Source organism: Heterodontus francisci, chromosome 23, assembly GCF_036365525.1.
Source record: "Heterodontus francisci isolate sHetFra1 chromosome 23, sHetFra1.hap1, whole genome shotgun sequence".
Classification (NCBI taxonomy): Eukaryota; Metazoa; Chordata; class Chondrichthyes; order Heterodontiformes; family Heterodontidae; genus Heterodontus; species Heterodontus francisci.
In genome coordinates, this window is record NC_090393.1 from 51,609,538 (window position 1) to 51,633,174 (window position 23,637).

At 40.5% G+C, this 23,637-nt stretch overlaps 1 protein-coding gene across 6 annotated transcripts in view; it reads right to left on the reverse strand.

The window, feature by feature from the left end:
- Positions 1-23,637, reverse strand: part of LOC137382811 (citron Rho-interacting kinase-like) — a 231,080-nt gene that overhangs the window by 64,655 nt on the left and 142,788 nt on the right. For all 6 annotated transcript variants that reach the window (XM_068055259.1, XM_068055260.1, XM_068055261.1 and 3 more), the window contains 7 exons: positions 22,308-22,505; positions 21,587-21,780; positions 20,160-20,295; positions 11,903-12,007; positions 11,239-11,379; positions 10,317-10,424; positions 8,899-9,061 (listed from right to left, as the gene is read on the reverse strand). In XM_068055259.1, the coding sequence (XP_067911360.1) occupies positions 8,899-9,061; positions 10,317-10,424; positions 11,239-11,379; positions 11,903-12,007; positions 20,160-20,295; positions 21,587-21,780; positions 22,308-22,505 (1,045 nt within the window). The remainder of the gene's footprint in view (positions 1-8,898; positions 9,062-10,316; positions 10,425-11,238; positions 11,380-11,902; positions 12,008-20,159; positions 20,296-21,586; positions 21,781-22,307; positions 22,506-23,637) is intronic.

The window sequence follows — 23,637 nt, forward strand, 5'->3', positions numbered from 1 at the left end:
TGAATCTGCCTTCATCACACTCTCGGGCAGTGTATTCCAGATCCTAATCACTTGCTACCTAAAAAAAACAATTTCTCTCATGTTGCCATTGGTTTTTTTTTTGTCAATCACCTTAAATCAGTGTCGTCTGGTTTTCGACCCTTCCGCCAATGAGAACAGCTTCTCTCCATCTACTCTGTCCAGACCCCTCATGATTTTAAATACTTCTATCAAATCTCCTCCCAACCTTCTCTTTTCTAAAGAGAACAACCCAGCTTCTCCAATTTATTCTTGTAGCTAAAGTCCTTTGTCCCTGGAACCATTCTTGTAAATCTTTTCTGCACCTTCTCTAAAGCCTTCAAGTCCTTCCCACGGTACAGTGCCCAGAATTGGACAATACTTCAGTTGAGGCCAAACCAGTGTCTTATAAAGGTTCACCATAACTTCCTTGCTTTTCTACTCTATGCTTCTAAAAAGACCAGAATTCCATACTGCCTTTTAACCACTTTCTCAACCCGCCCTGCAACCTTCAATGACTTGTGCACATATGGTCTCTCTGTTCCTACACCTCCTTAGAATTGTATCCTTTAGTTTATATTGCCTCTCCTCATTTTACCGACCAAAATGTATCACTTCACATTTCTCTGTATTAAATTTTATCTGCCATGTAACCACCCATTCTGCTAAGTCCTCTTGAAGTCTATCACTATCCTTCTCACGGTTCACAATACTTCCAAGTTATGTGTCATCTGTAGATTTTGAAATTGTGCCCTGTACACCCAAGTCTAGGTCATTAATATAGATCAAGAAAAGCAGTGACCCTAATACCAACAACTAGGGAACACCACTCTCTACTTACCTTCAGACTGAAAATAACCTTTCACCACTACTCTCTGCTTTCTGTCACTCAGCCAATTTCATATCCATGCTGCCACTTTCCTTTTTATTCCATGGGCATCAACTCTGCTGGCAAGTCTCCTATGTGGCACTTTATCAGACACCTTTTAGAAGTCCATACACACCACATCAAGAGCATTATCTTCTTCGGCCCTCTCTGTTATCTCATCAAAAAACTCAATCAAATTAGTTAAACATGATTTGCCTTTAACATATCTGTACTGGTTTTCATTAATTAACACTTGTCCAATTGACTGTTAATTTTGTCCTGGATTATCGTTTCTAAAAGTTTGCCCACCATAGGTTACAGTGACTGGCCTGCAGTTGCTGGATTTATCCTTACACCTTTTTTTTTGAACAAAAGTGTAACATCTGCAATTCTCCAGTCTTCAGCACCAGCCCGTATCGAAGGAGGATTGAAAGATTATGGCCAGTGCCTCCGCAATTTCCACCCTTACTTCCCTCAGCCTCCTCGAATGCATCCCATCCAATCCTATCAGACTTATCAACGTTAATCACAGCCAGCCTTTCTAGTACCTCCTCTATCAATTTTTAGCCCATGCATTATCTCAGCCACCCCCTTATTCACTATAACTTTGGCAGCATCTTCTTCCTTGATAAACACAGATGCAAAGTACTTATTTAGTACCTTAGCTTTGCCCTGTCTCCATGCGTAGATCCCCTTTTTGGTCCCTAAGTGGCCCACCCCTCCTCTTACTACCCTTTTACTATTTATATGCCTACAGAAGACTTTTGGATTTCCTTTTTTGTTAGCTGTCAGTCTCTTTGACTCTCATTTCCTTTTTCACTTTGTCTCTAAACTTTCTATATACAGCCTCATTCTCACTTGTACTGTCATCCTGACATCTGTCATACGCACCCTTCTTCTGCTTCATCTTGCGCTCTATCTCTTTCATCATCCAGGGAGCTCTGACTTTGGTTGTCCTACCCTTCCCCCTTCCCTCTCGTGGGAAAGTACCTCGATTGTGCCCGATCTCTTCTTTAAAGGCAGCCTATTGTTCCATTAACAGTTTTGCCTGCCAATCTTAGATTTCAATTTGCCTGGGACAGATCCGTTCTCACCCCACTGAGGTTGACCTTCCTCCAATTAAGTATTTTTACTTGAGATTCTTGTTGACCTTTTCCATGGCCAACCTAAACCTTATGATACTATGATCACTGTCCCCTAAATGTGCCCTAATGACACTTGATCCATCTCATTCCCTAGAACCAGATCAAGTAATGCCTCCTTCCTCGTTGGGCCAGAAACAAACTGATCAAGAAATTCTCCTGAACACTCTTTAGAAACTCTACCCCTCTCTACCCTTTAAACTATTACTATCCCAGTCTATATTAGGATAAATAAAGTCCCCATTATCACTATTTTATAATTTTTTCACCTCTATAATTTCCCTGCAAATTTGCTCCTCTATCTTTCTCCACTAGTTGGTGGCCTGTGGCCTATAGAGTATATCCAGTAGTGTAATGGCACCTCCATTGTTTAACTCTAATCCTAACCTTGACTCCTCAAGAACCATATAGTCATTTACGGCACAGAAGGAGGCCCCTTGATGTATCTAGTCCATGCCGAGGATATTCTCTCTCTCCAGCACTTCAATATTCTGCTTAAATCAATACTGGCACCCCTACTCCTTTCTTTCCTTGCTTATCTTTCCTGAACACCTTGTACACAGGAATATTTACTACCCTGTCCTGCCATTTTTTAAGCCAGGTCTCAATTATCGCTACATCATATTCCCATGTGCGTATTTGCACCTGCAGCTCAAGTCTTACTTACCAAGCTTTGTGCGTTTAAATATGTGCACTAAACTTAATTTAGACCATACTGCCTTCCCTCTTAGTCTGACTCCCAAGTAATATCTTACTATTTCTTACTCTATTGCTATCTGTTTCTCCCAATTCTTTGTGCACCTTGATTGTCCTTTATAATGCTACATTCTGGTTCTCATCTCCATGCCAAGTTAGCTTAAACCCTCCCCAATGGTGCTAGCAAACTGCCCCTTAAAGACAAGTCCCAGCTTTGTTGAGGTGAAAGCTATCCAGCTTGTACAAGTCCCATCTCCCCCAAAACTGGTCCCAATGGCTCAGGAATCTAAAGCCTTCCTTCCTGTACCATCTCTCCAGCCACACATTCATCTATTCTACCCTCCTATTTCTATATTCACTAGCGCATGGCACCGGGAGTAATTCAGAGATTACTACCTTTGAGGTCATGTTTGCTAGTCTCTTTACTAGCTCTCTAAATTCTGCCTGCAGGACCTCATCCCTCTTTCTACCTCTATCATTGGTGAGAGGGCGAAGGGCAGGAGAGATTAAATGCCAAAAGTTTTCATGGTGCAAGGCCAAAGAGAGTGGTAATGGGACAAGTAAAGAAACAAAAGATGCATCTAGAGGACTTGTGATTGGCAGGATCCTGAATAGCTGCTGCCTGCCATAGGAAAGCACAAAAAAAAGAGAGATAAAACAAACAGAATGGGGACATAGGTTGCATTCTAAAATTGTTGAAATCAATTTGGAGTCCAGAAGGCTTTAAAATGTCCAGACAAAAGATGAGGTGCTGTTCCTCAGCTTGCATTGAGCTTCACTGGAATGCTGCAGCAGGCCAAAGTCAGAAAGCTCACAGTGTGAGCAAGGTGCAGAATTAAAATGATAGGTGACTGGAAGTTCAGGATCACCCTTGGTACCGATATGGATCATGATCTCTGGCTGTTCGCTCCCTCCCCTCAGAGTGCTCTGAAGCCGCTGTTACGATCAGGTGAGGAGGGGGTCACAAGGCTCCCCTATTGTCCTTCTCCTTGTTTGACCACAACAGGGTTTATTTCTTTTAAAACAGTGGATGTGCTTACCACTTCAGTGAGCGTTTTACCTTTTTCCTTTGTTGTGATCGTAAAAGAACCAATCGGACAGGTTTTCTTGAGTTTAAACAAGAAAGAGGTGAGTTTATTGTACTTAAAAACTAAACTCAATCTAAATAAAATTATAAAACTATGCTACATTTTCACTCATAAATGCAAACGAGAATCACACGAACAAACAGAGTACAGAGTGATGAGAAATAGTTTGGTTTAGAGTCCAGAACAATAAAAATATACAGTCTGTGGGTTTGGGTAATTCATTTGTCTTCCAGCTGAAGTTGTGATCTTGAAGTCTTTGGCTGGTAGAAGTGCACTTTGTGGCAGGTCCACCTGGTTTAGGTTTTTCTTGCAGACACAGCAATGGTAGACTTGGGGATTCCACAGTCACAGACAGATTTCAAACTTGCGATGTTTTTGAGGGAGAGAGAGAGAGACAGCCCCACTGGGGTCTGATCTGGTTAGCATTCAAAGCCTGTCTGCTTCAAAGTCTCAGGAGATTGTCCTTTTGCAAAAGACTGCTAGTTTCTCCACAGATGGGGAGACAGTTACATGATTGTCCAGTCCTGTTTGCAAATTAATTAGATTCGAGCCTAGATATTTTCAATCTCTCTAGAGTCTCATTGTTTCAATGTTTACCCTTGAGAGGTATGACTGCACTGTTAATGTTCCAAGATGACTTTGAATGTTTTGCCATTAGAAGCAAAGCTGTTAGCGGTTTCCAAATTCATGTGGCATTGTCCTGGATGCAACCTCGTTAGGCATGCGTCTCCGATTTGATGTCCTGGAATGTGAGGCATTTCAATGCTAAATAACTGCCAGCTTTTTTTAAAAGTTAACTGTGAGATCCCAGCTCCTTTTTAAAAGTTTAATATAGGTTTCCAACTGATGAATTAAAAATTATTATTTGGTATTGTATGTTTTCTTGACACTGCTCAGTGACATCCTTGACCCTGGCAACATACCTGGAATCACATCTGCGGTCACAGAATCTCCCGTTTGCTCCCCTAACAATAGAATCCCCTATCACTGCTGGTTTCCTAATCTTCCTCCTTCCTTCCTAAACAGCTGAGCAACCCCTGGTGCTATGGACTTGGCTCTGGCTGCACTACCCAGAGGAATCATCACGTTCACCAGTATTCAGAATTGAATATCGGTTGGAGAGCGAGACGCACTCAGGAGACAACCTACATGCTCCTACTTGACAGTCTGATGGTCATCTATTCCCTCTCTGCCTGCACATCCTTAAGCTGCAGGGTGATCACATTTGGAAACATGCTATCCATGAAACCCTCAGCCTTGTGGATGCACTGCAGCAACTCCAACTGCCACACAAGCTCAGAAACCTGGAGCTTGAGCTCCTCCAGCTGTAACACTTCTTGCGCTTATGGCCGTCCAGGGCATCAGAAGTGTCCTGGAGTTCCCACATGGAATAAGATGTGCATCTGATGAGACTGAGATGCCCTACCATGCCTTTATTTATTGGACTACCAAGTTTCATTTCTGATAAGTTTAGTTAAGACTTGAAAAACAAACTTAAGTTTTAAAATCCAATTTAATTATTTTCGCTCCTTACCTCAATACTTATCATCTGTATTGATTTTAGTTTCCTCGGGATCTGTGGCTCCTTCCTCTCTGCAACAACGCTGACATAACTCAATTTCTGCCAGGGCTCCTTCTGGTCTCGGCACTGCTCTGCCACCACACCTTTTTATTTCGCTCAGCTCCTGCTCTTCGTTTTCTCAGCCCTCCTCTGCCATTGCACCTTTTATCTCACTCTGCTCTTGCTCAACTCCCTCTGCTGTTGTGCCCTTTAGCTCGCTTCACTGTAACTCAGCTCCTCCTGAGCTCTTCAGGATAGTCTTAGTATTCCTTCCTATATCTGTAACCTCCTCCAGCCCTACAGTCCTCCACCTCTCTCCTCCTTTAAGACACTCCTTAAAACTTGCCTCTTTTTTTTTAGATTAGATTAGAGATACAGCACTGAAACAGGCCCTTCGGCCCACCGAGTCTGTGCCGAACATCAACCACCCATTCATACTAATCCTACACTAATCCCATATTCCAACCAAACATCCCCACCTGTCCCTATATTTCCCTACCACCTACCTATACTAGTGACAATTTATCATGGCCAATTAACCTATCAACCTGCAAGTCTTTTGGCTTGTGGGAGGAAACCGGAGCACCCGGAGAAAACCCACGCAGACACAGGGAGAACTTGCAAACTCCACACAGGCAGTACCCGGAATCGAACCTGGGTCCCTGGAGCTGTGAGGCTGCGGTGCTAACCACTGCGCCACTGTGCTTTGACCAAGCCTATCCTAATATTTCATCTGGGTTAGTGTCAAATTTCAAATGATAACCTCTGTGAATTGCCTTCGAACATCTTCTACGTTAAAGGTGCTGGTTGCTGTTGCAGTGCTGTATAAATGCAAGTATTCTATTCCTCTTAAAAAAAAATTAGCACAAGAAATGCCTATGATCTGGTAAACAAGAACCTGCCCTGCCCTGTGTACTTCAACTACCAGTTACCAGAACACAAAAAAAACTTGTTTAGAAGGTTAAACTATTTAGTTTTGTTTTTTTAAAGTTGTCTAAAACCACAATCTTGCATGTAAAACCCTTCCTATCTTTGTAAGATCAAAGTTAGTAAACCCTGCATTCTTTCGCAGAGGACTGAGACACCAGGTAAAAATTCAAACAGTTTGACTTCCTGAAAGAGTGGAATTCCAATTCAGCTTTGGAGATGAGTTTAAGATGACAAAGAAAAGGTCAAATTTTGTGCCACATCAGTAATTAAATATATTTTGAGTAACAAGCTTATCTTTATTCTAGACAGATGAACTTAAAGTGAGCTATATAGATATCCCTTTATCTATCTTGAAGAACTTTGCATCCACCAGGAAGGTGCTGGCATGCGGAATAAAGACCTTTCATGCGAATACCTTGTGCCCTGCTCAGGTTGTCCAGCACATACCAAACAACTGCAAGAAGAGATATGTGGTGTTAACTATATTCAGGTAGTAGGTATTAATTGGGGATAGGTTTTGAGCACGTGAACAGGAGAAAAGGGGTGGGTGGGAGAAAATGGAGGAGGGGGAGAGGAGGGGGAGGAAAAGGGGGCAGTTAGGACACCATAAATATTTTGTGAAGGATGGTTGGCCTTATTAAAATACCAAATGACAATAAGCTTAGGTGTAACACAAACAATGTAGTTTATGCAGTGCCCACTAGTTATGGAAGGCAACCAGCAAACTGCCAACGTTACCATTGTTTTACTCTTGAGCACCTTTATCCTTTAAAGATAAAGCGGAACTTTGTCTTGGAATGCAATAAAAGGTCTGTCACAAAAGCCAAAGTATCCTCAATATGAGCGCACATTGATGCAAAAAAAAAAAGCTTTAAGAAACATGGAGTGAGAACTCTCATTTAATACAAATAATCCTTCTTGTTTACAAGTCTAGCATACTTTTATCTTGAAAATGATAGTTTTCTCCTCGATGTAAGACTAATTATTGGAGTTAAAGGATACAGTGGTCTGATGTCAATACAAGGGTGCTGTGGTATAAAGGCAATAAAAAAGGCCTTTTCCTGTACCTGATCCAATGATGCTTTAATTCAGGTCTGCAGGAGCCCTTTCAGCCCCAAAAGAAGCCATATTCAGCTTCCCAAGGTTAGCAATTTATTATGCTGATGGAGTACATCGTCTGGGGAACCTGCGAGGACACTGACCTGAAGCAAAACCAATTGCTTTGTAATGAGTACATTCTGTCAGGATTCTACAAAAATATGGCCAACAAATTTTACTAGTGTTATTACTAGAATTTCCAGCACAGAAACAGGCCATTTGTTTATGCTGATGTTTATATTCTACAAGAGCCTCTTCCCAGGCTACTCCATCTAATCCGATCAGATATCCTTCTATTCCTTTCTCCTTCATCAAGCTTCCCCTTAAATGCATCTATGCTATTCACCACTGCTCAATGTGGTAGCAACTTTCAGGTTCTTACTCAGTGTCATGAAAGAACTTTCTCGAAATTCTTTATTGACTTTATTTGCAACTATCTTATATTTTTGACCCCTTGCTTTGGACTTCTGCACAAGTAGAAACATCTTCTCTATTCGCACCTTATCAAGCCCTTCCTAATTTTTAACGGCATCCATTAGGCCACCCCTGAGCCTTCTCTATTCTAGAGACAAGAGCTCCAGCCTGTTCAGTCTTTCCTGGTCGTTATAACCTCACAGTTCTGTAATCATACTTGTAAATCTTTGTGGCATCTTCTCTAGTGCCTCTATATCCTTTTTGTAATATGGAGACCAGAACTGTGCACAGTACTGTGGTCTAATCAAGGTCCTATACAAGCTTAACAACTTTTTTGCTTTTCAATTCTGTTCCTCTGGAATGAACGCCAATGTGTCATTTGCATTTTTATAGCCTTATCAGAAACAACCTGATAAACGAGAGTAGACTGGCTGACGATGCCTTCCAGAATAGAGGTTTTTAACCTGACAAATGCAAATTCCAGCAGTATTTAAGTTATAAAAGAAGACATCTGGAAATATCCATGACCATAATACCATTAATAAGGAGTTTTTCTTAATAAAAAATGAATTCTAGCTTTTGGCACTCATTACATCACTTCAAAAATAAATCAACCTGATTTGATAAACAATCTACTAATAACATTTGGAGACTATTTAAAGATTTCATGCCTTTGAGAATTCCAAGTTAAACAAATACAAACTCAGCTTTGTATGTGGTTTTAATGCTAATCGGCCTAGAGGAAATGATTGCATTTTCTTTACACAATTATAGAACCAAGATGCAGAGCAGCAAATAGCAGTAAAAAGTATCAGGTAAAGAATGAACATCTGCAATTCAACTCTGTAATACTGAAGTTACCAATAGATGCATTTGGCTCCCAAAAGTGCCCAGACAGTCCCATGAACAGAAATACACAGAACACTCTCAAACAAATGGTACTCTCCCCTCTTTAGGAATGTTAAGCTGCTTCTCACTTTTGCTTAAACCCTAATGTCTGTTGAGGGGCCTCTTACTGCAGCCAAATCTGACTGTGTTAATGCACATCACTAAACCATTATTTGAAACACACAGATAAGTCCTTGCCTCTTTAAATGTTCTTACCTTCCTCCCGCACACATTTCAACTCTACGCGGATTTTCTGCAGTGCATCTTCTAGCTCCATGTTTCGACATCTCTCCTTATCCAAGGCTACTTTCAGATCATTGTACTGCATGGGTATCTGGACAGGAAGAGAAGGGTCCTCACGCCGGCGCCCAAACAAACTCTGCATACAAGGAATGGTGTCATAATCAGAACCACCCGCTCAGCAAGAAACCACCATGTCAACGTGCCTAGGGCTGAGGAACAATGCAAAGCTGACAACATAGAAATCTGTAACGAAGGTGTAATCCTCAGCTGAATTACTAATACTGAAATTAGTGGCAGCATGCATACTAATTTTAAAAGGACAAGCATTTTGAAGAAGTAAATGTTAAGTAGAGCTAGAAGAATTTGAATACAGAATGTGAGCAATGCCCTTCCTTCAATAGGAGTGGTAAGTCTCAATCACATCAATAACTGATTTATTTTGCATTCTAGTCATCGGTTTTATTAGTGGAGTGAATGCTCCCTCACACCACGTCATAAGATGAAAAAGAAAAACAAATTATTTTTTCTTTCAGGGCAGAAATCCACAATTACATATGTAGATAGAAAGGGGCACACAGGGAGGAGAAGGTTAATCAAGTTATTATGTGCTTAATGGGGATTATAGGGAATAATAGAGATAGGAAAAAAGAGCTCCAAAGTAGCTATACATGTTGGGATTAATGTGAATGGCAACAGAAGATTTTATAGACAAAGCAAAAGGGCACAATTATGAAACAAAGTGCGATATCAGCAGTATACAATTGTATGGATGCACACAATTTGCTTTATAAGGCCATGCACACAGGTCTGGGATGTGGCCTTCTAATCAGAAGTCAAGCACTCAACTGCTTGACCAACAGTCATGCTCCTACCATCAATATTTAAAGAGGATTAAATTTGGTACATGAAGCTATGAGCCCACTTGTTATGCCACAGACCCCTTGCAGTTCAGAGCTATCAAAAGACTACAAGCTGAGGCACCACTAAAGAAACTGGATTTTTAATCCTCTACCAATTCATTGATGTTTCAGGATCAGTTACCCAATTGAATGCACCACTCTGAGGATAGCTGTCAGAAAGATATCAGTCTCTCAGAAAATGCTGTGTACCCACATCCCAATCACAGGGAAGTTCAATGAGAAAACAAGTTTGCACTCATTTTCCATGTTGAAAACAGCCCATTCTTTTAACTTGTCTCTGCAATAAATCAAAATTTGGGCCATGTTTAGTTTCATTCCCCCCAGTAAGCATTCAAATGATTGTTGTCCTAACCTTGGTATACTGCTTCAAAGTTCAATAGTCTACTCAAGAAATTTCAAACAGGCATGATTGTAATTCCATTCACATAATATCCTTACAATCAGCTTCAGTTTGTATTCACATTTAACTACCTTCTTCTTTTTAATTGGCAGGTCCATCTTTGATTGTAGGAAATCGATCAGTTTAGACTGTTGAGTGATAGTACCTTCCAGTTTCACTCTATCATGGGAGAACACCATCTGAGAGAACAGAGAACAGTGGACACTGAATATGGGCTTCTATTTCAACTGTTCCAACATGTACACACCAATCATAGGCCAATTGGAGAAAAGTTAATTTCTGCTGCTTTTTTTTTTAAATGTTGGAAACCAGGATATTCCATTAACCTTCCACTGAATTCAGGTCTTGGCTCAAAAATGTTAGATTGATATAACTGCTTTCACATATGCATACACACATATCTTCATACAGAAATGGTAAACTGTACATCTTTTAATTGTGAAATCAATACAGAAATAATCTTCAGTATTACCAGATTAGTATGGTCCTTCCCCCATCCCAAACCTCACTCTGTCAGTGAAGAACATAACCTCTAAATCAGACAGGAAAGCAGGACAGGAGGACACAAGCCAACGTTGTGAAACCTGTAATCCCATGGTTTCAGCAAAACGTAGAGGTGAGTAAAATATGATTAAATACAGTTGTTGGTTTATTTTATTTTTTTCGCTAAGATTAGCAGAGATAGATGTGAAATTTCACATTAAAGGCATCAAACATTTTCAGTTACCCCCTATACCAACTGATGCTGATGCACCATAGCAAATGCAAGATATGTATACTCAAAGTTACCTCAGGTCTTAATCCTCCCTGACATACTAATATACTCTAAAGACCACATTCCTGTGCTTTCACTACTATATTGGTCAATGCCACTGGTTTCTGGGAAGAAATGATTGTACAGGTTGTACCTCAATTTGTTATTGCTTTTCTGTACCATCTCAGTCACCACATAGTAAGAAAGTGATCTGATTTTCTATTGCATTTAACTCTCACCTGCATGTTTGCAATCTGGTACTCCAAATCACTCTGCTCAGTCTTTAACAAGTCAGCCTGATCCAGGGCTTCCTGCAGTCCTTGAGTCAGACGGAAAATATGCGTTTTGTGCATGTCTAGCTGCTGCTGCAGTTTCGTTTGCTAAATAAAGTGAGTAAGCACAAGGTTCAAAACATATGGCATGAATGTGCAGAGATGGACAGAAAGAATCTCATTTACTAAGCTAGGGAAAATTTGGTCACAGTTAATAACCATGAAATCTCATTCACAATGTTAATAACACCAGAGCCCTGCAACTGGGAGAGCTATCAAGATGCTCAATTCTGCTCAGGAAAGGAATGCAGCAAGCCAAATCCCAGGCATGCTTTTCCATGTTCCTTAGCAGAAATGAAAATGCTCACCCTGTACTTTTAATTGGTGCCCTGCCATGGACATACATTCCTCCACCTTTTAAAAGACAATCTTCTCCTTTAACATGGAACCTATTCAGCTTCCTAACTCCGTCAGACCTACTTCCATTGAACTATCATACTTAGCATTGAACAGGACCATATACCATCATATTTCATTTAATCAGTTAACCAGCATCTAAATAATCAATCAAGAATTTTGCATAAGAAAAACATTTTATGCTGCATGGAACGATCTCTGATATTTGCCCTACCTCCTCGATCAGTCTGTGTTTTAGCTCTCGTTCTGTCTCCAGTTTCTGTTGAAGACCACGTGCATTCATCTCCAGCATGGTGTGCTTCTTCTCCAGGTCACTCAGCTGTGAATGAGAATGGATCAAAACCATTCTGGTATAAATATATTGGATTTTCAGATACTGATGAATAGTATTAGTATTACAGTGCATCCAATAACATGAATAATCTTGTAATTCAAGCAAAACAACTTTTAAAAAATAAAGAACTATGCATTTATTCGCCACTTGGGCATTCTTTTTGACTACAAGGTGATAAATAAAGAGCTTGCATTGATATAGCCCCTTTCACAATCTTGGGACATCCTGAAGTACTTCACAGCCAATGAAGTATTTTAAAGTGTAGTCAGTACTGTAATGTAGAAAACCGCAGCAGTCAATTTGGACACCTATGATGTTAGCACCTCTGCTTGGCAGCAGTACTCACTGATCATATGTTAGTTTAACAGAACAGATAGCTCCATGTCATGAGGAAATTCTGCAAAATTAAGGCTGCAACAACCTAGCATTGTCACTTCAACCTTAGAATGAGAGATTCCTTATTGCAGTAATGTCATGCTTTGGTTGAAGTTTGACCTCCACATACAAGTAAGAAGTACTCAGTGCATTGGCTGTTTTCCTTTGGTAAATAATTTCCAGGTTGGCTCCCATGCTGCCCAAAACTGCAACTGTCATTAAAATGCTCCGAGCCATTGTAACAGAGTTCCTCCAGTTAGGAAAGTCACCAGAGGCACTCAGGAGGCAGAGAGAAGCTCAAAATAGCAGGCAACAAATTTGAAGTGTTTCTTTAATAAAGAGAGGCAGTTTATATTTATGATTTTATTTTGTGATCCTGCTAGACTTTCGTTCCCCTTTGAGATAACATTTTATAACCAACTGTTTGTGTATTAACTAATACTATTCATGTATTTGAATTCTTGAAAACATTAGTATCTTTTTGTTTCCCTCACTTTGTACACTCACCACTTTTGCTACACTGTAGAACATAAGAAATAGGAGCAGGAGTAGGCCATTCAGCCCCTCAAGCCTGCCCCGCCATTCAATAAGATCATGGCTAATCTGTCCCAGGCCTCAACTCCTCTTTTGGGCCTGCTCTGCATAACCCTCAACTCCCCGAGATTTCAAAAATCTATCTACCTCCTCCTTAAATACATTTAGTAACCTAGCCTCCACAACTCTCTGAGGCAGAGAATTCCAGAGATTCACCACCTTCTGAGAGAAGAAATTCCTTCTCATCTCAGTTTTAAATGTGTGCCCCCTTATTCTCTAACTATGTCCCCTACTTTGAGATTCCCCCACAAGTGGAAACATCTTCTCAACATCTACCCTGTCAAGCCCCCTTAAAATCTTATATGTTTGTATAAGATCACCTCTCATTCTTCTAAACTCCAATGAATAAAGGCCTAACTTGTTTAACAGTTCTTGATAAGACAACCCCTTCATCCCAGGAATCAGCCTAGTGAACCTTTTCTGAACTGCCTCCAATGCTAGTATATCCTTCTTTAAATACGGGGACCTAAACTGTACTCAGTACTCCAGGTATGGCCTCACCAACACCCTGTACAGTTGTAACAAGACTTTCCTATTTTTAAACTCTAAACCCCTAGCAATAAAGGCCAAAATTCCATTTGCCTTCCTAATTACTTGCTCGACCTGCATGCTAACCTTCTGCGTTTCATGCACAAGAACACCCAGATCACTCTGCACTGTAGTATTTTGTGGTCTTACTCTAAATAATATGCCTTTTTATTCTCCCTACCAAAGTGGATTACCTCACACTTTCCCACATTGAACACCATCTGCCACGTTTTTGCTCACTTAACCTATCTATATCTCTTTGCAGATTCTTTGTGTACTCATCACAACATGCCTTCCCACCTATTTTTGTATCATCAGCAAATTTGGATACACTACACTCTGCCCCTTCCTCTAGGTCATTAATATAGATAGTAAATAGTTGAGGCCCTAGGAACAATCCTTGTGGCACCCCACTAGTTACGGCTTTCCAACCCGAAAAAGACCCATTGATCCCGACTCTCTGCCTTCTGTGTGTTAGCCAGTCCTCAATCCTTGCCAACACATTACTCCCAATACCCAGAGCTCTTATTTTGTGCAATAACCTTTTATGTGGCACCTTATCAAATGCCTTCTGAAAATCCAAATACACTACATCTACTGGTTGCTCTTTATCCACTCTGCTTGTTATATCCTCAAAGAACTGTAACAAATTTGTCAAACATGATTTCCCTTTCATAAAACCATGTTGACTCTGTTTGATTGCATTATATTTTTCTAAATGTCCTGCTATTTCTTCATTAATAATGGACTCTAGCATTTTCCCAATGACTGATGTTAAGCTAACTGGTCTGTAGTTTCCTGCTTTCTGCCTCCCTCCTTTCTTGAACAGGGGTGCCACATTAGCAGTTTTCCAATCCACTGGTACCCTATCAGAATCCAGTGAATTTTGGTATATTATGACCAATGCCTCCACTATCTCTGCAGCCACTTCTTTTAAAACCCTTGTATGCAGGCCATCAGGTCCTGGCGATTTGACTGCCTTTAGTCCCATCAGTTTGTCCAGCACCTTTTTCCTCAGGAGAGAGATAGTTACAAGTTCCTCCCTCCCATTTACACCTTGTTCATCTATTATTGTTGAGATGTTTATAGTGTCGTCCACCGTGAAGACCGATGCAAAATATTGGTTTAAATTATCTGCATTTTCCCTGTTCCCTGTTATTAATTCCTCAGTCTCATCCTCTAAGGGTCCCACACTTACTTTAGCTACTCTCTTCCTTTTAATATACCCATAGAAGCTCTTACTGTTTGTTTTTATATTTATTGCCAATTTACTCTCAATCAATTTTCTCCCTCTTTATTAGTTTTTTAGTCATCCGCTGCAGGTTTCTAAAATATTCCCAATCCTTTGGCCTACCACTCATTTTCACTGCATTGTACGCCTTTGTTTTTGATTTGATACTCTCCTTAACTTCCTTTGTTATCCAAGGATGGTTCATCGTTCTCTTCGAGTCCTTCCTTCTGACTGGAATAAATGTTTGCTGAGTGTTATGAAATATCTGCTTAAAAGTCTGCCACTACTCATCTACTGACTTCCCCTGTAGTATATCTTCCCAGCCGACTTTCAACAACTCTTTCTTCATACCTCTGTAATTGCCCTTGTTTAAGTTGAAGACTTGGTCTGAAACAGCTTTACTGATACAAGGCATTTTAGGCTTTCCATTAATTATGCAGCAGTATTTGTACATAATAAATATATTACATATAAGCCTTATAACGCAATGCTTGAATGGGCCCAACTCTTAAGTTAACCAAAACCACACAACCTCCTGCTTCTATTTAATTTTTTTATTTAGAGATACAGCACTGAAACAGGCCCTTCGGTCCACCGAGTCTGTGCTGACCAACAACCACCCATTTATGCTAACCCTACAGTAATCCCATATTCCCTACCTACACTAGGGGCAATTTATAACAGCCAATTTACCTATCACCTGCAAGTCTTTGGATGTGGGAGGAAACCGGAGCACCCGGAGAAAACCCACGCAGACACAGGGAGAACTTGCAAACTCTGCACAGGCAGTACCCAGAATCGAACCCGGGTCCCTGGAGCTGTGAGGCTGCGGTGCTAACCACTGCGCCGCCCCTACATACGATTTTCACAGTAATTCACTATGCAAAAGATGTTGCTATGAAACTTTTTATATAAAGTATCATTCAATTTTATGGGATGACATCCTGTGATCACCAAGCCAATGGCAACAGATGGGAAATTACAATAGAATGCTAAATTCTAAATCTTCACTCAATAATTGAGCAAAATAGGTTATTCACTATACTTGATGTGAGATTTATCTGTTGGAGTGGAGCATACCCTGTAGACCAAATGGCCTGTTTCTGTGCTGTACATTCTATGCAAGTGTTTATGATGACATGTGACATCTCTTCCTGCTATATCCATATGTCCAGAATAGGAAGCAAGAATGAATTTATGCTGTTCATTCTCAAAAACAGCCATCTGAAGATAGAATGGTTACTTCAGCAGAACCTGTTTAATGGCTTTACATAATGCCATTCAAATGGTATATTTCATAAGACTTTCAAAGAACACTTTCCTGTAATGTTCAATTTCCTTACCAATTACATTTCTATATTTTATTACTTTACCATTGTTATTTTGTACCCAATGTTAGATGCAACAATTGCAGAACACCCAACAAGCAGAACTTATTTCAGTGGTCCCAAGTACCATACATTAAAGCCAGAGAAATTGAAATAATTTGTACCAAGTACTACTACAAGTGCAATGTGCACTTTTATCAGAAAATTACATTAAAATCATATGTAAAAAATCCAACTGGGGGTGGGGAGAGGGATGAAAATCTAAATTCACTGAAGTCTCTTAAACCAAATAGAACTTAACATGAGGTTATGAGATAACAGTTAACAATCTAAAAAGTTGTGTTAAAAATAAAATCTACAATTTAAAGCTCAAAGCCTTCTCAGGAAGCTGAACAGATTTTAATGTGTGAAGTTGAATGAAAACATAGTGCAGGCTATTTTTCCCATTCTTAAGTGCTTGAATTTCTCACAGAATCACATACAAATATGTAATATAACGCACAAATGCAGTGAGTCAGTAACTGGTTGACACTTCCATTTTGGGACTTGACAAATTACTTTAATTCATTCAACTTTGAAATCTTATTTTCCTTAGCAGAGTGCCATCTTACATCCTACTATGGAACAGCACCTCTGCACTGCAGGAGGAAAAAATAAGCATAACATATGCACTAGTTTGGTACTTCCAGAATCTTTTCCTTTGCATCAGACCAACACGTTTACATGAACACACATACATCCTACACTTCTGCCCTTACCGCTGACATTATAAAGGGCACCATTCTCTAATGTGAGATGAGATTGCTATGCTTATAATGCAAGTTACAGCAGAGTCAGAGTCATTTACGGCACAGAAGGTGGTTATTCGGCCCATCGAGTCTATGTTGGCACTCCACGGAGCAATGCTGTCAGTCTCACGTCCCAGCTTGATCCCTTGCAAGCCTATTTCTCTCAGGTGGCCATCCAACTTCCTCTTGAAGTCATTGATCATTTCTACTTCCACCACCCTTGTGGGCAGAAGCTCCAAATCATTAATCACCTGCGGCATAAAAAAAGGGCTTCCGCATATTCCCCCTGCATCTTTTGTGCAAAACATCCAATCTATGTCCCTTAGTCCCAGTACCATTTATTAATGGGAACAATTTTTCCCTGTCTAACTTAGTTAAGCTAGTCATAATCTTGTATACTTCTATTAAATCTCCCCTCAATCTCCTTTGTTCTAAAGAAGAACAAACCCAGCTTTTCCAACCTAACCTTGTAACTAAAATCTGCCAATTGGAAATAATGGGCTAACACACATTTCAAACAAAGGCCCTTTTTGCAGAGGATATGCAAGGATAGTTTCTTTCAACGATAACAGAGGAAAGAATCAGCCTTTCTCCAATTAGTAATGTCTACATATAATTGGCAATTCTTAGTGAAGAAAGAAACCATGGAGGAGGGGGGGGGTGGGATAAGAAGGAAAACTGCAATTCTTGGTTTATTTTAAGTTGCAACTCTACAGGTCTCCTAAATCACCAAATTCCTGACACTGGCTTAAGTAATGCAACAACCCATGTGGAATGCACATTGATGTTACCCAGTGCTTAGACCTATCAAGTGATATCAAAGAACAAGAACAAAGAAAATTACAGCACAGGAACAGGCCCTTCGGCCCTCCAAGCCTGCGCCGATCCAGATCCTCTATCTAAACATGTCGCCTATTTTCTAAGGGTCTGTATCTCTTTCCTTCCTACCCATTCATGTATCTGTCTCGATACATCTTAAAAGACGCTATCGTGCCCGCGTCTACCACCTCCGCTGGCAACGCGTTCCAGGCACCCACCACCTTTGCGTAAAGAACTTTCCACGCATATTCCCCCTAAACGTTTCCCCTCTCACTTTGAACTCATGACCCCTAGTAATTGAATCCCCCACTCTGGGAAAAAGCTTCTTGCTATCCACCCTGTCTATACCTCTCATGATTTTGTACACCTCAATCAGGTCCCCCCTCAACCTCCGTCTTTCTAATGAAAATAATCCTAATCTACTCAACCTCTCTTCATAGCTAGCGCCCTCCATACCAGGCAACATCCTGGTGAACCTCCTCTGCACCCTCTCCAAAGCATCTACATCCTTTTGGTAATGTGGCGACCAGAACTGCACGCAGTATTCCAAATGTGGCCGAACCAAAGTCTTATACAACTGTAACATGACCTGCCAACTCTTGTACTCAATACCCCGTCCGATGAAGGAAAGCATGCCGTATGCCTTCTTGACCACTCTATTGACCTGCGTTGCCACCTTCAGGGAACAATGGACCTGAACACCCAAATCTCTCTGTACATCAATTTTCCCCAGGACTTTTCCATTTACTGTATAGTTCACTCTTGAATTGGATCTTCCAAAATGCATCACCTCGCATCTGCCCTGATTGAACTCCATCTGCCATTTCTCTGCCCAACTCACCAATCTATCTATATTCTTCTGTATTCTCTGACAGTCCCCTTCACTATCTGCTACTCCACCAATCTTAGTGTCGTCAAAGACAGAGGCACCTGAGTAGCCAGCAAGCCAGTTATTGTTTGGATAAAAGATACAAAATATACACTGTAGTAGAAGCTGCTCCTACAATCACCCATAGATTGCTATTTCCAATTTAGAAAGCTCTTTTAAAGTCTGGTGTGATGAAACCCACACTCTGGTTTCACTTTGGTTAATCATTAGACATTTCCAAAGCCAAAAAATTGTTCAGATGCACATTGGTTTTTTTTTTAGAAAAAAGGTTATATCCTTTTACCAAAGCAATGTTTGTGGCTATTTAACTTCTTGTCTTAGCACTACCTGTGTCTCTTTTCCCATTAAATCAGAGTTTCCAATGCTCAGTCTTCTCTCCCACACAACGTCTGCTTCAGTTCAATGACTTCCTTCACTCATCATCCAATCCTATCAATTTTTCTGCTGATGATTTCACTTTACTTCCATCAGACAACACACCCTCAAAGCTCAATGTCCTGACCTCTTGCAATGCAATGAAAATCTTGTTTCTTTCTCTTGCAAGTCGAACCAGCAGTCATCTCTCCTCTCATCTTTACTGGGTCTACCCTTAGTCCACCTACTGACATCCTTACCCTACCTTACTCTTCTTGCCACAAATTAAACTACATCGCATCGATTGCTAACGGTGTCTCCAACAGCCTGTTCGCAATTTCATGACAAACTTTTCCTAGTGCCTACAAGATCACCAGCATTTGAATACTGGTCCCATAACTGAGGAAGCTATCTAGCACCTCTAGGCTGGATAGAAGGAAAAACTTCTGGTCTGAGAGCTGACCACCCTCTCACTCCCATCTTTAAGTTTAATTGCTCCTACCAAAAAGATAGCACTCTTGTGAACTTTGTATTGTTGTTGCTTCTAAGCCGTCAATACACCATCCCACACATTGCTTTTCTTCCCTACACTAAAACCAAGGCTCATCATATACCTTTCATTTACAAGACTTCCAAACTGTAGGGCTGCTTACCTCAGTCTTCCCTTCTTCCATCCACACACTTTCAACAGCACAAGCTTGCTGTCACCTAACCATGGCTTCTTGAATTATCTAAGTTTTTCGCTCCTACTCTTCTCATTCTGTATTTTGGACATTGACCCTTCACCCAGGTTTATCTTTCTAAAAAAAAAACAGATGTTCTTCTCCTGTAAAATTCATCCTCTGAAAGGTTGATATACTCATCCATGATTTGGTTTTGCTATAGAATGTCAAGAGTATCGAATGAATCACAATCATCAACATGTCATCTGAAAAGCCAACAGTTTGTGTAAAGTCTCTTACTGAAATGCTGCCATAAATATACCACAAAGTAGAAAGTATGCAGATAATTAGCATCAGTGCTGACAAGAGATTATTTTTTATATTTTTGATGCTATCTAATAAACACCAGATTATCTGCCAGTTCAACTTAAGTGCTTATCTAAGCAGGGATATATACTTTGAGCTTGTAATTAGACCTTAACAAACGTGTTACACTGCCTTTAAATCAGATAGTGACCCTGTCAAAGTTCTGAAGTAAACAGAGATGTGACTTTCAGGCAGATACTAACCGTATCAGAAAGGCTTTCTGCTTTCAGTTTCTGTTCTTTCAATGAATGCTGTAGGGTTAGGATCTCAGCCTTGTGCTCCTTCACAGCCAGTTCCACAGCCTGACGGGATTCATTGCCACGCTGGTCTGCACGCATTCTGTGAAATTAAAGATAAACCAGCAAAAAAACAAAAGAAAACAGCCATTTTCACACATTCATGTCAGATCTTTATCCACGTACTGGTAAAGCAAACACACCCTCGCAATGAACTGGAAGAATGAATGAATGAATGAATGATCTTGACGTGGAACATAAGGTCTAGAGGCAAGCAGTGGTCAAGCACAGCTGACCTGATACATGCTTACTGTGGCAATAACAATTGAAACACAAAAGTGTGTTATATGTAGTCCCTTCAGGCTTGTTGATTTATGTTTCCTGGTAATGGCTTATTCTCCATCTCTAAGTCGGTAAGGTCTGTAACAGTGTATGTGCCTGCTGATCCTTAACTGTCTAAACTATCTTCCTTGGGCACCTAGTAAAATCTAATTGCTGCACCACAATATGGTAGCAGACCACAAGAAGACATCAAGCCCAAAAAACAGCAGCAGGAAATGCTCGGAATTACAGGAAACCAGTTACAATATATAATTTGTCCATTTCTAGGTAAGACAAGAGGCAACAACAAATTTCATAACAGATTGAGCAAGTGCACAAATATATCATGCATGTACATCCATTGAGAGTATAGATTAAAGTTAAAAAGCGAAAAGCTCAGCTATTAAAAAAAATGTTTGTAACTCTTTAAAAATGAAATTAAGTTCAGTTGTTTAAATAAGACTTGAGACATGAGGATAAATGGATAAGCATTCAGCTCCAAAAGCTGCATTTGAGTATTTCTGTAATCAGTAGTGGCCGTCATGACAACTGTGACTTTTATGAAATTTCTACACAATAGAGGACTGGATAACTCACAAGCAGAGATTTATTCATGAATCACGACTGGCCACGACACATTCTATTTATAACACTGCAAACAGGATTTGGATGGAAATAATGATTTTAAATTACTACTTTTGCAGTTTATGGGTTGAAGAAAGTTGCCTTGTCAATTCACATTGTCATTGTGATGCCATATCATGGAATCATGATTTCTTCCCGTCCCACTGCCCACTCCCCTTCAACATCAGTTTCAACTCCCAAATCTGTTCCACTACTCATCACTCCCTGCATAAATACTCTATAACTTATAGAGCAGGTAAATGCTTTCCAATTTAACATGGCTCTGGTATCTGATGGCCTTCCCAGCGTCTAATCAGTATAGTCCTGGTCTCCTGGTACACTGTTCACATATTCATACAACACTACCTACTTCAGTACCCATACTGACACGATACCCCACTGTATTGTGCATTACCCAATACTCAGCATTTCCTGTGGCACTACAGTACCTGCTCTGCTTTTCTATATCCAGCAGCCTCTTCATTTCTTGGATGCGCCGCTCCAGTTGTGTTTTTTCTTCTTCAAACTCTACTTTCCAGGATTCCCAATGCCTTTCTTTCTCAAGGAGTTCATCATTCAGGGTCTCCAGATCCATTACCTGCTCCTCCAGCATTGAGCAGGTCGTCTTCAGTGTCTCTATTGTCTGAAAGAGAAATGGATTACAACAGGCATGATTAAAAGGTCTGCTCAAATAAGGGAACACATTGGATGTAATGGAGCAGAAAATGCCAGGGTTTCTACCAGCATTCAAGATGCTATATTGAATTTCACTTATTAGTGTATCAAATTTTTTTCACCTGCAAGTTTACAGCATCATCTACTAAAATCAATATTGTTTTTCTAAATCCAATTTCTCAGTGCTAGTTGATGTTCAGACTATCCATCTTACGCGCTACTAGATTGATTGACATGGGCATGATTAATTGGTGAATCTCATAACTTTCTCCAATTGCTTTCAATCAGTGCCACGGGCTCCTAAACACCAGGGCCGAAGAGCTCTGGCTCTGATGGTTCAAAGCAGATGTATTAATTAGTTCCAATATATCTTCAGAATTAAAAAAAAAAATCTATCAATAGGCAGCATGAATCGCTAGAAGTTTTGATGTGTGGCTTCTTGGAGTGTTGAGTGTTTTGAGGTCAATTAATCACTGACAGTAGGAGTGCAATAACCTGTTTTTGATTACTGAGTTGAAGCTCTTGGTCAGATAGCTCCTGGCGCATCCTCCCCATTTCCTGCCGAAGCTGGGCTCGTTCATCTCCAACGCACGACAACTCTTCTAGCTGCTTGGTCAGGAAGTAGTTCTGGCTGTTCAGCTCTGCATTTTCCTGGCTCAGATGGTTTAACTGTTCCTCCAGATCAGAGATAACCTATCCCAGAGATAACAGGATCACATATAGAGTCCAATCTTTTGTCCGTATCCACGCAGTAAAGACAAGCTCCCAGGACAGCTGTACACACACAAACTGTCAAGTAATACATGGCAGTAACAGTATTTACTGATGCAGACATGACTTGTATTCAAACACACAGTACACTTTAGGTATTCAACTGCATTTGAATAAAATCTCCGAGTTCTAGATCAGTTTACTGAATAAGCATCCTTAATGCTAATACTTAGTTCACCAAAAGTGCTTGATCCTTTCATCTCATTCTAAGTTACAATTTAGAATCATCGGTCATGAAGTAAATAATTATGACCTGCCTCCCCTCCATTCCCTTTCACTGAGCACGCGATTCCTTTACATACCACAGGATCAGCCTCAAATCCTAGCACTCAAAGATGACACACATCAAAATCCTGAAAATGGCTTTAAATGAATCAGACTGTTCCCTTACGTGAAACTTCCTCCCCAAAACTATATACATCTGTCCTGATCGCTGTAGGGAGTCACAAGCCCAAGTGACTCATTAGGGGGAACTTTAACCACCAAAAAATGGGTTGAGTGGGAAATAAAAATATAAAAAATCTCAAACCCAAATAAAACCTGCTTTGAACCCACCCACTTCCAATATTATTGGATGTGGGACGGGGCACCCATGAAACCATTTAAACATTTTAATGAGTTACTTGCCTCAGTTTTCTCTCTATTCCAGCTTTAAATGCTTGTGGGCCAGGAGTGTTTTCCCCTGCCCCCCAAGCAACCCTGTTAAGCTCCCCACAATCAGACACCCACCTCCCCACTCACCCTGCAAGATGCAATACCCTCCTGATGTTCTCCACAGCTCGTGATCTCCTCCTGCAAACTGCAAGTCCCCCCCATCCCCACCTCACAATGTCCTCCACAGGTTCCCAAGATCTTCTCTCCTCCTGCCCCCAGTCTTTCCAATCTGGCTGACTGTGGCAGGGAAACAGATTTCAAAAATGGATATTAGGTCCTCGTGTTAAACTCGTTCATCCAGGTTTCTCCAATTGCAATACTGTCCCCCCATTCCCAACATTATTTCAATTTTCAGTCAAAACAATCAAACACCATCACTGTAATCACAATAGTAGGGATA